The following is an 18763-nucleotide window of genomic DNA, read 5'->3' on the forward strand; positions in this document are numbered from 1 at the left end:
CGTGGTCCGGTAATCTTGAGGATGGACTGTATTTATTTAGTAGTAATTACTTGTGTTTCGACTTGAATGTGGACATGCTCGTCGACTGATTTCCATTCTACGGTATGGTGGAAATCGGCGAAATACACGATCTTCCATAACATTTTTTATCAGCAATGACATTTCCACAACTTTTTTATATTGTTTAGTGCGATCTTGCCCGGACTGGGACATCGACCCGCGATCCATCGTTAGCGAATGCGCGAACGATTACAAATACGGCAGCAAGTGCAGATTCTCATGCAACGTGGGTCACTACTTTCCACCTCAAAACAGAACCGATGGCCAGGCCTCTACCGGTGCTGAATGCGATATGGAAATGTCCGTGATGACGTGGAGAGGGGAAATCCCGGTTTGCGAGATCAAGACTTGCGACCCGCTCACGTAAGATTTCAAACTATTAATTTGTACATCATATGGTTGAAAGTGTAGGTTCCATTCCATTCTGTATCTCCGTGAGTCTCTTCTAGTGTAGATCCGTTAGGGGCGTGTTAGTTAGGAATATGTACAGGTTACATCATCCTGAGTTCAAAGACTACTCCACGTCCTTTCGACACCTTTTTCATTTCATCGCAATCTTAAGGTGTATTGATGTGATAAAATTGGTGAAGGTGCATCATGCAATATCGCCGATAGATTTCGAATAGGCAACTGATCTGTACAGATTATATATTTACTCCTTATTTCTGATGTAGGCCTACCACTCGAACATGTAGCTTGATAGCACATTTACGCGTGTCGGGGAGTCGGTCAAAGCCGCCTCCACCAATCAGCTCGTGTACGACACTATCTTAGTTAGATAGATACAGAGGTGGTCAAAGTAGTCAAGAATGCTACTAATGTAGAAGTAGAAGTAGCGACGAAAAATCTACTCAAGTACGAGTAGAGTTACTTCTTCCATAAGCAACCTAAAACTACTTGAAGTAGAAGTAGAATTGGCTGACTTTAAATCTACTCAAGTAAGTAAGTAGTTGTGAAAACGATCGTAATTCTCTCGCATGGACTGTCAAAAGCTGCAAATTGAGCTATGCGAAAGGTGCAGACCTTGATTCATATTGATGCATAGCAGGAGGTATCCAATTTTCGACAGCATGAGCATCATGGTATGAAAATGATAGTATTGATATGGAAATGCGATAATAATCCTCTGTTGAATCGAACAGGCCGTTTTAGAAAATATCATGGTAAGGCGCACTCCCCCATATTATAAGGCCCGTAGTTTAGTCGAAGAGCAATACTAAGAAGTTGTATCGGATACGGTGTAAACACTTTGCGTGATTAGTAAACGTAATTAAAAAAATATGGTGCATCGTGAAAATGCCATATAGTGTAGCTTAATTTCCGTGAATTGAAGGCACTAGTACACTTGCTTTTATACTTCAACATGTATGTTCTCCAGACAAAAGAAATGAAACAAATTAGAACTCAAAGTATGATACTGAGAATTGAAAGTGAAATATAAATACTACTTCTAAAAGCGAAAAATCTATTGCACGTTATCAGTCCAGAAAGTTTCAAAGGTGGTATGCCAAAACAGGTCTAAAGTTTAAAAAAAAAGTAAGAGTCCATTTTTTCAGATTAGCACACGCCATGGACTGCTAGATTACGATATGATAAGTAAATGCTAGATTGCGAAACATCAGTTTCAAAGGTCATGATGGGCCATATATACTGTGATGAAATATTTCATATGGGCGACAGTGCGGTGTGAACGAAACCACACAACCTAAATTATATTTACCGATACTTTCGTGAAATCATGCTAGTCTCTCCATATCCACTGTGCGCGACGAAAATTCGGGGCTTTACCCAACTTTTATCTATTAAATGTTGATAATCCGTGAACACAGCCCCGATATTCCTCAGGCTATCTTCCTGATTGGAGGAATAAACTACTTCTACTTGACAAGCAGAAAATAGCGAAAAGTAAGTAAGTAGATCACAAAATATTACGAAGTCGAAGTAGAAGTAGCGGGAAATTAGAAATACTTGATTAAGGACCCAAGTAGGGAAAACCTACTTGAGTACTTCAAAAAAGTAGAAGTACTTCGTTACTGACCACCTCTGGATAGATAGGCTTTTATTCCTCACTCTGATCAACAACAGCAACATAAAAAAGTTGCAGTGTAGACTAGGACCTAAGAGGGGCCACGGGGCCTTCGGTGCTACCTGCACCTACTTATAATCTATATATCCAATTGCCTTCATTCATTAATCAGATCGACATTTACTTCCAGGCCTCCTGAAAACGGGCGGTTCGAATGCTCGCACGGTTACGACTGGGACACGAATTGCGAGTTCTCCTGTAGAAGAGGTTACCTTTTGATCGGGAAAAGTAGTTTAAGGTGTACCGATGACGGTCTGGACAGCCCGTATGGCACTTGGGACGGCGTGGAACCTACTTGTGAAGGTAAAGAGGTCCTACATTTGGATCATGGCTTTAGTTATCAACAGGCCTGGGAAAAATCGAATACCTGAGTTATACTATTCTGAATCTAGTGTTAGGCTTTGAGCGGCTTTACTAGTACCAGTCTGGCGACAAACAGTATGAAGGATGTACAAAGTTAAGATATGTACACTGTAATTTCAAGGCTTGCAATTAGACTCCACATTCAAACATATTTTACGTGTTGGCCAATATTGTGTGAACCAATACATAATGTAGCATCTACCCAACATCTTTAATTCAACATTAAACACCACATTATGTATTGTTACACACAATCTTGGGAACACATAAAATATGTTGACATGTAGTGTCTAACTGCACGCCTTGAATTTAGAGTGTCTTTTTATGCGACCACCAAGAATATAATACCAGTTCTACGTCACAAAGATAATTTAGTATTTACTCTACCATACCTATTTCATTGTACTCGTGACAATGTTGTGGGTTAATCGCCACTTCATGACATATACGTCATTTGCAGTAACGTGGGCAGCATTGCACTACGTGTTTCGTATGCTGTGATACGGGCCATGGAGGTTTACACTCTTCCACAGTAGAAAATAGAGTCGAAACTATAATCCTCATTGGTGATACAACTCTTAGTGAATAATTTCAGTGTACTCTTCAACTTCAGTTCTAAAATATCAGTTCTCATTGCTCGACTCGAATCATTAAAATCTACACTCGATTGCGATTCGAGTACTGGAATCATTGCGCCTATAGCGCTATACGGAAGATGTAGGCCTACAGTGCGAGGTACATTGGTCAGGGCCAAAGGTTGAAACCTGTATTTTCGCGTTACAGAGCGATCATGCCCAGAGCTACCTTACGACCAGACCGTGCAGAACGCCCGCTGCAACTTCGGCGTCCGGTACAGCAGCGTGTGCGAGTTCAGCTGCAAGATTGGCTATTATTTAACTGCTAGCGACGGAGAGGATTTAATCGACAGCGCGTCGGCAGTCTGTGACGTAGATCCGAACGATTTCCGGGAAGTGGCCTGGCGACACGACGCACCGAGATGCATCGTGAAAACGTGCCCGAAACCCGAGTAAGTCGTGTACTAATAATGAATCTCCGTGACAGTGGATAGAATATGAATGCGTGTTTGATTTATTTGTAACGGGAAGGAATGCCGTTGATCTGTGTTGATGTAAATGCAGCATGTTTCAAAACTTGAACGATGACATACTATTCAACCTAGAACATAACGTATATATTATGTAACTATAACTGTACTACGTATACAGTATGAAGTACCAACCTAATGTGCAATTGTCCCTATTACTGGCTATACGAGGTAGCCCTATCAAATGAATGAATGAATGAATGAATGAATGAATGAATGAATGAATGAATGAATGAATGAATGAATGAATGAATGAATGAATGAATGAATGAATGAATGAATGAATGAATGAATGAATGAATGAATGAATGAATGAATGAATGAATGAATGAATGAATGAATGAATGAATGAATGAATGAATGAATGAATGAATGAATGAATGAATGAATGAATGAATGAATGAATGAATGAATGAATGAATGAATGAATGAATGAATGAATGAATGAATGAATGAATGAATGAATGAATGAATGAATGAATGAATGAATGAATGAATGAATGAATGAATGAATGAATGAATGAATGAATGAATGAATGAATGAATGAATGAATGAATGAATGAATGAATGAATGAATGAATGAATGAATGAATGAATGAATGAATGAATGAATGAATGAATGAATGAATGAATGAATGAATGAATGAATGAATGAATGAATGAATGAATGAATGAATGAATGAATGAATGAATGAATGAATGAATGAATGAATGAATGAATGAATGAATGAATGAATGAATGAATGAATGAATGAATGAATGAATGAATGAATGAATGAATGAATGAATGAATGAATGAATGAATGAATGAATGAATGAATGAATGAATGAATGAATGAATGAATGAATGAATGAATGAATGAATGAATGAATGAATGAATGAATGAATGAATGAATGAATGAATGAATGAATGAATGAATGAATGAATGAATGAATGAATGAATGAATGAATGAATGAATGAATGAATGAATGAATGAATGAATGAATGAATGAATGAATGAATGAATGAATGAATGAATGAATGAATGAATGAATGAATGAATGAATGAATGATGAGTTTCACGCCAGTTCAACTAAAACCTATTACACCTGCGTCCTATCTATTCGTCACATCAATAAATAAAGAAGTATACGAAACAAATTGCGGTATAGACCGGGAGACGACGAGGGGCCGTCAGGCCTTCAGAGTCAGTCGCCACCCTTTGGAGTGTTCGATGCATATATAAATAATTACGTGAAACATATATATCAAATCACACACATATACGCAGAGTCAATAAAATGATACTGACTAATACTGGCTTTGTTCCCAGCCTGATGATCACTAATGCTTCGCTCTTACAGGCCGCCGGTAGATGGGCTTGTGATTTGCGCCAACGGGCATACGTTCGGACAGCGTTGTCGATACGCGTGCGAGCCCGGGTTTGAAATGATAGGACTGCCTCTGACTACATGCCGGGACGTGGACAGGCGCAACACGCAGTTCGGGTCTTGGGGAAAGGACCCGCCTACTTGTGAACGTAAGGGGAATTTGTGTGTTGATTCGGGTGTCGGGTGATTCTGCCCTCGCAGAGAGAGAGAGAGAGAGAGAGAGGGTTAGATTTTGTACAAGACTCAAACTTCCTACAATTTGCAATTGTTATATGTACATTATTGGCGGACCGGCGAGGTCCACCGTCAAACTTTTGAAATTCACTGGTTCAAACGGTGTCTTCAGGTCGCGGTCGGCTAAATGGTCCATGCATACTGGATGGTTGCCTGTAAATTCGGCATGTTGTATTCGGCATTGGGAATGTAATAAAATTATTATGGAAGCGATGCGTGAACATTGTATCAAAGGGGCACTGCACTCAAAAAATGATGTGGTCTCAAATTGAAGGGCAGAACGAAAAAAAATTGGCCTCAGCCATTTTCTTCAGAGCGCCACCGTAATGGAGCTGCAATTTATTGAAACTTCCACAGGACCTTCACGCTCCAGCTGCCGCGGCTGCGCGTCATATATTAACCCGTTACATGGCTCAATGTCTTCATCGTCGCACTTGCTTGACGCGATAAGGCAGTCACGCAGAGAACAAACTTTAGACATATTTCCTTCATAACATCCACTGACAACTAGCGTCGAGCGTCGGGGTGTTATATTATTCCAATGTCTGATCATTCTCTTTCGCTGTGTTATTTCTGTTCTCTTTCGCTCGCCAAGACGCTTTATTTTCTCTCCAGCAAAGTCATGCGCCAACTTGGTAAACGACGGGACCACGGATTTCGAATGTACGAACGGATGGAAGTACAGGAGCGTGTGTACGTTCTCTTGCAACAAGGGACACTTTCTGAACGGGCCGGACGGGCGCACCGTGGTCAAGTCCGGGACGGTCACCACGAAATGCGACCTGGGCTTCAGGGACGCGATGGCGTGGACGCAAGCCGTGCCTAGCTGTCTCAGTAAATACTGTATCGCTATTAGGTAAGATTTTGTGAACGTACCTACACTTATATGCTTATATGAGCTGACTAAATTAGGGCGAAATCCAGGTAATCTAATTCTAATCTAATTCTAATCTAATTTGTGAAACGTTTCCTTGCTCTAATTCTAATTGGAATCTAATTTGCGAAATGTTCCATGCTCTAATTTCGATTCGAATCTAATTTCTGGAATATGAATTGATATGAACCCTCCAGGTTTTCGCGAATTCAGGAATTCTAATTCTAATCTAATTTAGAAAATACTATTTAGTAGGGATGGTGTGAACCTCTGAAAGGTTCAGGTTCGTGTGAACGTGAACCTTTTTGAAAGGTTCTGTGTGAACACGAACGTGAACCTCATGACGTCATATGACGTCATATTGCTAATTTAAACCCCATATTTAAATTAGGTGATTGCCTACTGTACACGATACCGAGCGACGACTCGAGACCACATAATAGCTCAGTACTTAAGTACATATTGAAGTTTGAAACGTTGGCAAATGTATCAACTGGGGTAATCAAATGATATAATATTCCCATAAAGTCAGTATCTTACGTCGCTTTGCCAACAATTTCGACCTGATCGGACAATGTATTCGGCGTCTGAGTATTGCCACATGGATATTTAGCAGAGTGTAAAATGGGTTTCTATACTTGCTACCAATTAACAAGTTATACAGCAGTGTAGCCAACACCCCAGTCGCACGGATTTGGTTTTTATGATACAGTATACATATGTAGTAAAGATTGACCCCGTACGGCTGCTAGATTTTTACATCAGAAGACGATATCAATCTCATTGATTGGTTGAATAAGGATCATTTGTTGACAAAACACAGTGTATTTCGATCTTGATGTCATGAGATTGCGGGTCAAGCTCACAGCACAGAGACACTAAATATGCACAAACGGAAAGCTGGAGATTTCGAGCAAACTTTTGTAACAATACAAGTAAATTTTTGAGATTGTCAAGGGCGTGCTCGTTTAGTGTTGAATGTTTATGTTGCCAGCTCCATGCATAGAGTGGCCCGCAGTTGAAAGTCAATAAAGTTGAACCAAATATGTTATAATGAAGTGAAAATTGCAATATATGAAAAAGGTTCACAGTGCAGAACCTACCAAGGTTCTGTTGTGAACGCGAACCTCAAATTTTCCGAGGTTCACACACAGAACACGAACGTGAACCTCACGTTCACACCATCCCTACTATTTAGCTATAATTCTAATTATAATCTAATTTGGAATAAACTGTGTATGTATAATTCTATTTCCAATCTAATTTGAAAAAAAATCTGTGTAGTTTTAATTCCAATTCTAAACTAATTTGGAAAAATGTTTGTTTATAATTCTTATTCTATTCTAATTTGTAAAAAGAACTGTCTAACTCTAATTCTAATTCTAATCTGATTTGGAAAGGCTGAGAGTTTTCTTGTTGTCCAAGGCTGTACATGAGTACTCCGTAATTTTAGAAGTACATCGTTACTGACCATCTCCACATTTATCAGAGTAGATATTTTACCAGAAAGTTGATTTTACTGTTTCTACGTTTCTACGTGACGCTCCTGCGTAAAATGAGCGCCTTTATGATTAACGGCAGCGGTTCTCACTTTTGTTACGCCTAATCGTGTACTGTACGGGATTCATCAATAATGATCGATGATTTCTCGCGTGGAATATATTACCGATCGTGTTTTTAACTTGGCAATGTAACCGATGACTTCGGCGTTTTGTTGGACAATGTAACAGATCGCGGGAAATACGTAGTCCGTGGTAATGTGTTGATCCTATCTAATGAATTACGGATATTGCGATCTGGCAGATACTTGTTTTTTTGGCTAAACGTATTTGGTAACCGATTAATCAAGAATTGGGCAGCTTGTAAATGATTAGCTTTTCCAAATTAGATTAGAAATAGAGTTATAGGTATAGTTTTTTTTCAAATTTGACTGCAATTAGAATTATAGTTTCATTTTTTTCAAAAGTAGATTAGAATTAGAATTACAACTACAGTTTTTTTAATTTGACTGGAATTAGGATAGTGACCACAGTTTGTTTATTACAAATTAGGTTAGAATTAGAATTGTAGCTACACATTTTTTTTACAAATTTGACTGGATTTAGAATTATAGCTACACATTTTATCTCAAATTAGACTAGAATTAGAATAATACCTACATTTTTTTTCAAAATTAGATTAGATTTAGAATTAAAACTGCACTTTTTTCTCAAATTTGACTGGAATTAGAATTATAGCTACATTTCTTTTCCATATTATAGATTAGAATTAGAATTGTAACTACAGTTTTTTCAAATTAAATTAGAATTAGAATTACTGAATTCGCGAAAACTTTGAATCAAGTTCAGTTCATATCCAATCGGAGATCATTCTCATAAGCGTGAGAAGTGCAAATATCTGTACGGCAAGCTGGGGTCGCATTTCGCCCTATACAATTCTCAAGCACATATACAGGGAAAACAGAAATTAGATTAGAATTGAAATTAGAACAAGGATACATTTCAGAAAGTACAATAGAACTAGACTACCGTCATTTCGCTTTAATTAGTCCAATTAAACAAGTCGAATTATATATTTGTCCAAGTCTGCCAATAATGGCCGCGATCGACGCTGACGCACGGATTAAAGTCGTTTCCCGCGTACGTCGTGTTTTGCCTATATGCAATTTGCGGCTAATCATGCTGTATAGGAGAATCTACAGTTATGAACGATGCCACGGGCACGATTTTCGCATCGAGTCCATTAATTTGTTCGTGAACGAAATCACGCCTTGCGTTTTTTTAAATTTATCTTGGCTATCGGTTAGTTACTGCTGCGTTATTATGCAAAATGTCACGAGTACTAGGCCTATCTCTTGGCAAGCCCGCGATTTTAAGTATCCGAGATCATAATTGCGCCACGGTTGCCATTCTAATCACGTTGTGCGGGCGGCAGAATGAATTTCCGCATTTTGGAAATGCGTCTTCGAAATCGGAAGATTTACAATTCGATATTGGGGAGGTATTGTCAAACTGTTTTTCAGTTTTTTCAGTTCAGTTTTTTTTTAATTTTCAAGTTTTCCTGGCTAATTGATAAATTTTTTAGGTTACTTGAAAAAACTATGCATACCAAATTTGCCTCAATTTCGACTTGTAGAAGCACTGCTATCAAAGAAAGTTTCGGATCTATCAAATATTTAAAAAGTAATACCCACACCCATCCACGCCCTTCACCACCCTTATGTCGGGTTCAAGATCGAATAATTGACGATTCCATTCTACTGATATGGTATTAATTCATGCACAGTTACACGCCCCTTTAAACACCTCCCTTTTCGCAAGCCAGAAGTCGGAATCAACCTTGTAAAATTGCCAATCTTATGATCTAATAATAATCTATTGAGTTTGTATTAGGTCGGGACTGATGCTCTTTCAATCTTGTGCTCAACCCATCGATTGTTTATTTCCTGAATTGAGAAAATTGACTGTCCTTAATTGGAGAGGGATTGATGCGTATCCACTTCTACGCACCAGACTTGGCAAACTGCATAATTCTGGTTGTCGAATCGGCTTATAGGACCGAAATTCCAGTAATCTAATTCTAATCTAATTTGCGAACTGTTTCTGTGCTTTAATTTTAATTCTAATCTAAATTATGGTTTTCCTGACAACTCTACAGGAGAACTGTATAGTGCGAAACGAGCCCAACTTGGTGAACAGACATTTGCCTTTTTCCTGCATGTGATAATGAACTCTGATTTGATATGAACTGAACTTGATTTTAGTTGTATTTTTCTTACTCGGAATTTAATTCATTTTCCAAGTTTTTGCTAATTCAGTAATCGTAGTTCTAATCTAATTTGGAAATCAATGTGCAGCAATTACTCTAATTGTAATCTAATTTGGAAAGCTTAAAATTTTCTAAATGCCCTACCCTGGTCCAATAGCCAAAACTCAATGTCCTGTTTCAGACCTAAACGAAATATGACTATCGATTGCTCGGACGGATTTAAGTACCAGTCCCGGTGCACTTCCGCGTGTGACCCACCTTTGAAGCTAGTCGGCCCGCCGGTCATGAATTGTATGGACGACGAGACGAGCCTGTTCAGCGGAAAATGGGACGGGAGGTTCTGGAGGTTACGGTGCCAACGCTAGGTATGTGATATCGTTATTCGGTAATGTGTCGATTGATTGATCTGTTATGTTTTCGACTGTTGGTTGATCACTGTATAGTCTATATACTCGACTGTGATTTTATTCCGTTATTATGTTGATCATAAGAATACCCTTTACAATTCTTCTGTTTGGATGTTAGTGTCCATGATATTTCAACGATCGATAAACAGCATGGCCGTGCTAAGATGCTACCAATGTTAATAGCTCCAACTACTGACAACGGTTGTCCCTAATAAGAAGCAGTTCACAAAGGTTCCGCGGTGCCTGTGCCAAAGCGTTTGAGAGGTGCAGTTTCCTCTACGTGACTTCTGCCTACCTCCCGTCTTCATTTTCACCACTATGTGGACATTTTCTTTACTGGAGCGCTACCAAATGCCATCTATCTCAATACGCCTTCCCGTACCGTTCATATCCCTAAACTACAGGCCGTTTCTGACAATTTCCGGACCCAGAAATAGCTATATTATGGCTGGCACTGTTATCATGTTCCTTGAGCATAGTTTACATCTTGTTTCGATGGAAATGCGCCCCATTATATGAAAATCAGCGCGATCTTGATGTTGGCAAACACCTTACAGTGTATTGATATGGAAGTTACGCATATCCGATTCGCGGTTCTGGAACTGTACCAATCGCGCAAGCCAATAAGTGCACTGCCATCGTGTCTTTATGAACTTTTAATCTGCGCCAAGTCACGTTTTCGATATCTGTTGAACGTAATTAGCGGCACATCAACCCGGTGTTGTGGAGTTTGGTATGGAGATGGACCTTGAAATGGATTCCTGTATGCAACAACCAGAGTATACAGTATACACTATAGAATATGAACATGGAATGGCAACGACCGATTTTGCAGCTTCGTTCGGCTTCGCTGAGGCTGTATTCAGAATTGTTTTTGCGTAAGCGACTGTAGGATTTCTGACAATCCAAAAGTTATCTTCCAGAGCGCAGAATTTACTCAATGTGGCCGTGATCGAAAGCTACTGTCGCTCCGATTTCGAGAATATAACTTTAAATATGACCATTTCTGGCAAGAGGTGTTATTAATGGTCGGGCTAGGCGCAATGATTCCACTGTTCGGATATGAATCGAGTATTGACGGATGATTTTTTCGGATTCTCAGATGATACTCTCCTTGTCACTAAAGAGTTAATTTATCAACGAGAATTAAATGTTTGATGTCACTGCGTTCATTACCACAATGTGCTAGGCTGGCATGACATAGTAACAGTTTGCCTTCATTTAGATTTTAACCCGGACCGCCCGAAAGAATTCCCGCTCTGTCGTGATCGGAAGACCACCACGTGACTTGGCGACAGACATTGTTACGTAACACGTCGGTTCATCGCAAAAAATTCGACGCGTCATTTCTCATTGCGAATCATTTGTTTGACTTCACGGAGTATATCCGCGTTTTATTGTGTCTACCCGAAACCAGCAGGCCATTTCAATTTGCCTGTACAGTGCGGAGTAAATGAGTTCTTCATTGCCAGTGTAGCCTAGCGTGTTAGGCTATGTCATTATCAATTTTCGGATTGCAATTGCAACCTCGTCTGGTTATCTACCATGTTATGGTTGCTATGTTTTGGTATTAATGGTATTACGACAGCTATGGTCATTTGCATCAGACCGTTATTCCTTATTTTGATTCCTGATATGCCAACTTTTAGCACCATGTGTTGATAGTTTATTGCGTCATAACGTTTGTCTGCCACGCTCCACCACATCTGGTCTGGACTATAGCCAGACTTGTACAAACCGATGCCGGTGTTCTGTTGTGTGATGTTGTTTCGGCCATTGCTAGCTTGGAGTCATCACTACTAACATTGGCGTAGTCAGGGGTGGGATCTGGGGGTCGAAACCCTCCCATTTCAAAGTCGAAACCCCGTCCTTTTGAAATGCCGACTCTGTCTCCAATATTTTTTAGCTCATTTGATACTCAGTATTTCGTATTATCAGTTGGTTTTGTTTTAGTTCTATTTCCAGTTATAGTTACAAGTTTTGAAAAGCGAGTAATTCTAGTTCAATGTTCTGGCTGCGCAATTTGAAAATCCAGTGGTTTGTGCAAGTCTGGTTCCAACCCGATATATTTTACGATCTTTGGGGCGTTTTGTGAATATTTTATCATCTTCTTTTTTTTTATAATAAAGATCCGATTTAAATTCGTGTCCTACATTACGTATTGTTGACGCAGTTGTACTCATTGTACCAGCGAGATGTAAATAACAGAACCCACATTGCGTCCAGTCAATCAGGTATCGTCATGGTATAGCGTCCGGCTCTTGATCTGCAGGTTGTGAGTTCAATCATCAATTTCATTATATTCTGAACAGAGCTGCGCCGCTCGCACGATACCTGATCTCTTTTCAGCGACTTAAGAAGTTGATATGGGGATACGGAGACATGGTAATAGCTGAAAGACTATCTCCTCCTAAAGCTTGATCTTGTGGGGCACCCCTTGGCAGTATCTAGGCCAGAGGTCTCAAACACGCGGCCCGCCGGATCATTTTGTGCGGCCCGCGACGACATTTAAGATTTTCATTAATTTTACAATATATAAATGCCACATATATCTTTTCAAGTTTTAAAGTGGAAATTCGCTCTTAAATTGCTCCGAAAGCCTGAAATTGTTCATCAAACTTCACTATCCGCGCCCATGCAGTAGAAGATTCACTATTTCGCCACATTTCCAATTCATGATGATAAACCCTGACCCTTAGACGTTAGTCGTTTACAGCACTGTGATTATAGACGATTCGTGACTGAAATTTGTGAGTAGACTTGGACGCGACCTTTATTAGAATTACTCGGACTCGGGCTGACTCATGGCCAAATGAAAATGACCCGGGTGGACACGGAGTCATGGGAATAGTAATAGATCAGAAGGTCGCAGCGAGGTATTTCGCTTACTAAACAAGCAATTATTGGCAATCTGTTAGTTACATCTTGGGTCGCTAAACCATGTTATTAAGGCCACTTAAATGTACTGAGTGCCGTAGCTCCAACGATGTAATTACAATGGGTTGTTCGGCGTTCCGACATTTCTATAACTATGACACATTCATTAATATATTTATAATGTTATTTTTCCGCTCTAATAATCGAAGGTATAATTGACCATGAGCTTAATAACCCACTTATCAGGAGTATACCCGAATCCTGGATTGGGCTACACTGCTAAACCCCACATGCTGTGATATCAGATCAATCTCTATTATCAATCTGTTTAATTCACAATATCCATTGTAGTTGCAAAATTATAACGTGATAGCTTTTATGATAGCATTATATATTTTTTCGCTCACATGGCGTCTATATCTTATAATTAATATATATCAAGTACAACAACACTTCTATTCAAATAGTAATAAATGTGATGATTTTTTTCATGCCAGGCCTAAATTGATACAAGAGTAAATAACATTTTTATGATGTGTGTTGAATGTCAGTCTGCTGTATCGGCACACTTTCAATAGGACAATTTCATCCCATCAACTAAGGCCTACTTGGAAAGACATGGAATACCCTTATTGATGATGCGGCCCGCGGCGTCGTAAAAAATGGAAAAATGGCTCGCGAGCACATTTGAGTTTGAGACCTCTGATCTAGACCAATGCACGTCAAGGCAATATGCTTAAATTGCCAGTCATATTAGCTGATTCACCCTCGATGGAATGCTGTTGCCATCTCTGAAGCCGTTTCAGCTAGTGAGGAATAGCAATTTTGGGCACTGGCGATTAGCTTACATTTTACAACAACATTTTGAAAATGAAGTCAATTTCATTATTTTAAAATGCATTGCTTAGCGTTCTTCCGACATGTTAAATCCCAACGTGGGCAACAAAATATGACCTGGTGGGCCACGTGTTGGTGTAAGAAAGCAAAACCTGCTTGATTACTCCGCTAGAGTATATACAAGTACTTCATTACTGACCACCCTTAAATATAACCAAGATACGTTACGCCCATCTGTGACGAATGGAGAGGCAGTTCATGGTGCCACAAAGAGAAGCGATTTCTCAACTGCGCGACAGTCATTCCATTACTGGAGCTATACCATATAGGTATCCAAAGATTTCACGGTGATTCAGGTTAAACACGACTTGATCATTCGTAATGTTTAAGATTATAGCGTCTTTGCTTGTAAATCGTGGAAGTGAAAGTCAGTTAAGAAAAAAAATTTCAGTGAGTATCGCATAAGTTGAACTTGACCATTGAACAACCTGAGTACTCAGAAATCCAGAAGTATTACCTCATTATCGTAGGTGTATATAGGGTTTCATTGATAACAAAAATTAATTTCAAGTATACTTATTTAAAACACACCCCTCATTTAAAACAATTTTATTGTTTCTTAAATCATGACGTTACAGCGGATTTACATCGACAATTGAAAATATGGGGCTATCATGGCTCCTGTGATAATAAAAAGTTCTGTCTTAATGGTACCGTAATATATCAATGACCAGGACTACATCTTTATGCAGCATTTCTACGGCCGACGGTCGTCATCATCATCAGAACATACATTCCCTTCCGATGATATGTAACTACGTGTTATAACTAGAGCCATTCAAACTCATTAAAGTCATTTTCTTCTATGTATCAGTAAGTCGTGAAATCAGTTTTAGCGCAAAAACCGCGTCCCTATGAGGTATATCAAGAAAGTTAAGAAGTCATATAAATTAATATCCTACTGGGCAGGTCATAAATCAGCTTTTTAAGTTATATAGTCATAGTTTTAGTTATAAAGTCATATCGTTGTATACTTTAAATAAAAAGTACCAATCTAAGCGGTGAAGCAATTAAGCACCAAGAAGCTAAGGTAGTTACTCGTTTGGGTAGCTGGTTGAATGCTTATCCAATATTCCACAAGTGAAAGAAATAGTCAACGCATAGGAAGGTGAAGGAGTTATTGTAAAGAGCGTCAAAAATTAAGTCAACAATCCAAAGTTGACTAGTCAGTCAATTTGCCTCAACTATAACAATATTTTAAACTTAATACTCAAAAAGGAAAGTTGTACGTGCACCATCAAAGAGGACCATGCTGATCTAAATGTCCTTGATTTCGGAAAAGCTCCGCTTGTGCTCAAAAAATTACATTAAGAAGCGATTGGACAAAAACGATGGGAAACAAATTATGGAGCTACAAAGACAAGACATTTCACCAGTGCTTTATGCAAAACTGCAGAAGTGTCAACCAACATCAGCGTATGTGGAGCCCTCATTTTCCTTATTCAAGTCATTTTTATGTCCAAATCGTAACTTCCACACTACATGAAACTGTACTACAACAGTGGTTTAAAATAATAATGGATGCGTATTACTGTTTTGTGACGTATGCTTTACTCTTTAGTTCCGTGAGTGACGTTGTCCGCATGTAAAAATACACAATTTTCACATAAAGTCATATAAAGTCATATTTTCTAAAAAATAAAGTCATATTATTAATTATTTAAAGTCATATTAAAATGGCCGTAGTGATAACTGTTGCACGACGACGATTTCGAGGGTCCCAAGTTGTGACTCCAAACAATTCATTATCTTATACGTCGACTCTATCGGATGCAATTCGCCCGTAGGCTCATACTACATGTTTCTGCGAAAGTATGTACACAATTATGGCATAATTAAACAACTTTTGAGAATTTTTTTGTTTTCAAGGCATTTGTCAAAACACTTTAATGCATGTTTTAAACAAAGTGTTTTGAAGCACCTCTTGTTTTGAATGCAACTTTAGAGGCGTATGATTGACAACAATGGCATTGATATGATATGGTGAGGTCAAATTTAGTGATACGATTGCTGATATAAAATGTTCTTTCCAATTCTCTACTATAGTTTCTGACTATTACCCCTGACGAATGTCAGCCAAAAATATTCCGGTTCATTTCAATATGAATGTCAATTGCTATGATATGGCATTTAATTGATTTATAACGGATGTATGTGGATTGTGGATACGTATAGTTTTTCGCCAATATAAGAAGACACAAGTATCAAATATCCATATTGATCGCGCTTGCATATCTTACGATAATAGTGCAAGGTATATCTGCTGTCTAGCGAATCCCAAAAGTTTGGTACATCATATAGCACGGGATTGTAGGTATTTATAGTGAGCCAGATCAGTATAGCACGTGGAGTTAGGCGTACACTTCGTACAGGCAAATCTAGTTTGGCGTAATTTGAGACTTTTTCCGCGTCGGCGTGACTCATACATTGATGATCCAATTTGAAAATGATATCGAACGTATCGTAACGACCGGAACAAAGACGTTGATATCAACATATGACTGCAGGGGAGACGGAGAGTTTATCGGAAAAGATATTTTCGAGCGCTTCATCTAATGAACTCCGCAAGCCTCTTATCGAATCGTATCTGAATTTGTGTTCGGTTTCCGATAATAATATTTTTATTGACGAAAGGCTGAAAGATAGCAATTTTGCTCCTGACGAATCGATAGTTTCTTGAACAAACATCGCAATTTTCAGCTAATAATGGATTATCGCAGGTTTGAAATCACCGATAAGGCGCGCGTTTGTGTGGCTTCTGACCCGGTGATGTAATTCGGACTTAGCTGACTTATTTCGTGTATTTACGAACGGTCTTAGAACCGACAAGATAGCGTAATGGTGAAGCGTCCGGCTTCTTGATCGGTAGGTCGTGGGTTCGATTCACCGCCGGGTCAGACCAAAGACCTGATTAGTAACACTGGGTGTTATCTGCTTTACACTGGCGATATCTGCTTTACGATTCCTTGAAAATTTGGTTTTTCGGAATATTATACACACGCCTTCAGGAAGACTACTATAATTTCATACTTCAATTCCAACGATTTTGGATTCATGAAGCAATATTAAACAATCTGACCTGTTTCCAGACTTATCTAGATAATTTTAGTCGCCTAAATCAGTGATTTAGAAATTCAAGGCGTGTGGTTGTACAACGCATTTCAACATGTTTCATGTGTTCCCCAATATTGTGTGTGCAATTCTAAACGTCAAAGTAGATACCACATTGTGTGTCAATACACACAATATTGACTGGCACATAAAATATGTAGAAATGTGGTGTCCAACTGCACGCCATTAATTTAAGGTTGAACAGGTGTTCCATGGAACACTAGGGTTTCCGCGAGCTAGTTTCAGGGCTTCCGCGGAGATCAAGAGACACACTCAATTCGTACATATCTCTTTGATTGTTTTTTTTTTTTGGTTGAAAATTATAATTTATTGGTTTTGTTTTCTCCAGACCCTGTTGATGCACAGGTCATTTTGTGCTCCAGCAATCTATAGTGCTGTATTAGATGTGTATTGTGGTAGATTGTTTTGTTGTTATGGGGTTTTCGAAGGCTTGAGGATTAGTGTAAGTGTTCCGCGGGTTTGTAAAGGTTAAGATTTACGGGTCTACACAGACTAATTAGCGCGAAATGCTGGTAGTGTTATTCAAATGCTTTCATTTTAATTCTGATCTAATTTCTGGTATTCCTGAAAATGCCACAGGAGAACTGTGTAGTGCAAGACGAGCCAAGCTTGGTGTAAAGACATGTTCCATTCTTGCGCTTATGAAAATGAACCGTAATTTGATACGAGCCGAGCTTGGGCATTTATTTGTAATTCGGCATTTAATTCGACTTCCAAGTTTTACAAATTCAGTAATTCTATAGTTCTAATCTGTAATTTGGAAAAGTTGAGTATTTTCTAGTTGTCGCTCCCTGTCTCGAAAAATAAATTAACGACGATATCATAATTTGTTACTGACACTCGTGTGTAGCTGACGTAGCTGTCCGTCGGTTTTATATAGTTCTAAGAGGATATCATGTTTCCGAAACGCGTCTATTTGAGAAAACATCTCTGTAAACACACGATCGGAAAATCAGTGCGTGTACAAGATTTCCAACAAAGTGCAAATAAGTCCGTCTTCCCAAGAATTAGTGTATTTTACTCGTTTTCATGCATTGGATGGGTGTGAAATCATCATTGTGGACCAGAAAGTAATGTTCACCTAGTTTTTACCCCACTCAATGGTGGAAATAGGTGAAATGGAAGATTTTACTTTGCAGGGTGTATAGCGACACCATTTCAACGGCAATAACATATGCCAATGAAGCCGTGTGACCTCACGATTTCATTATCCTGACTACAGACTATAGACAAGTCTAATTTTCGAAACAAAGCATTGAATTTGAACATGTTTGAAACATCACCCTTGTTTAAAACATGTTTTTTATTGATTTTTAGCCATGAAGTTACGAATAGTTATTCGTGACGTCACCGTTGATTGACATTGCCAGTACAAAATATAGGGTAAATATGGCTCCTTCGACGTAAACGGCTTCCGACCACTCTCATAAACAGGCCAGGCCGGGGCTACATCGTTATGCATCATTTTTATTGTCGGCGGTGATCATCATCAGAACACTCATTCCGTACCAATCATCATTCATGTTATAACTGTTGAACCGACGTCGATATCGCGACTTCTAGCCACTCCACATCGTATCCGTCGA

General features: G+C 38.9%; 1 protein-coding gene across 1 annotated transcript in view; it reads left to right on the top strand.

Moving 5' to 3' along the window:
* Positions 1-12412, top strand: part of LOC145452921 (complement receptor type 1-like) — a 71755-nt gene extending 59343 nt beyond the window's left edge. The window contains exons 32-38 of the mRNA XM_080331054.1: positions 189-423; positions 2277-2449; positions 3293-3536; positions 4962-5137; positions 5838-6078; positions 10046-10229; positions 11497-12412. Coding sequence (XP_080187180.1) covers positions 189-423; positions 2277-2449; positions 3293-3536; positions 4962-5137; positions 5838-6078; positions 10046-10229 — 1253 coding nt within the window. The 3' untranslated portion in view covers positions 11497-12412. The remainder of the gene's footprint in view (positions 1-188; positions 424-2276; positions 2450-3292; positions 3537-4961; positions 5138-5837; positions 6079-10045; positions 10230-11496) is intronic.
* The last annotated feature ends 6351 nt before the right edge of the window (positions 12413-18763 follow it).

This window comes from Botryllus schlosseri, chromosome 12 (genome assembly GCF_051294905.1).
Source record: "Botryllus schlosseri isolate E-star chromosome 12, Bs_hap1, whole genome shotgun sequence".
Classification (NCBI taxonomy): Eukaryota; Metazoa; Chordata; class Ascidiacea; order Stolidobranchia; family Styelidae; genus Botryllus; species Botryllus schlosseri.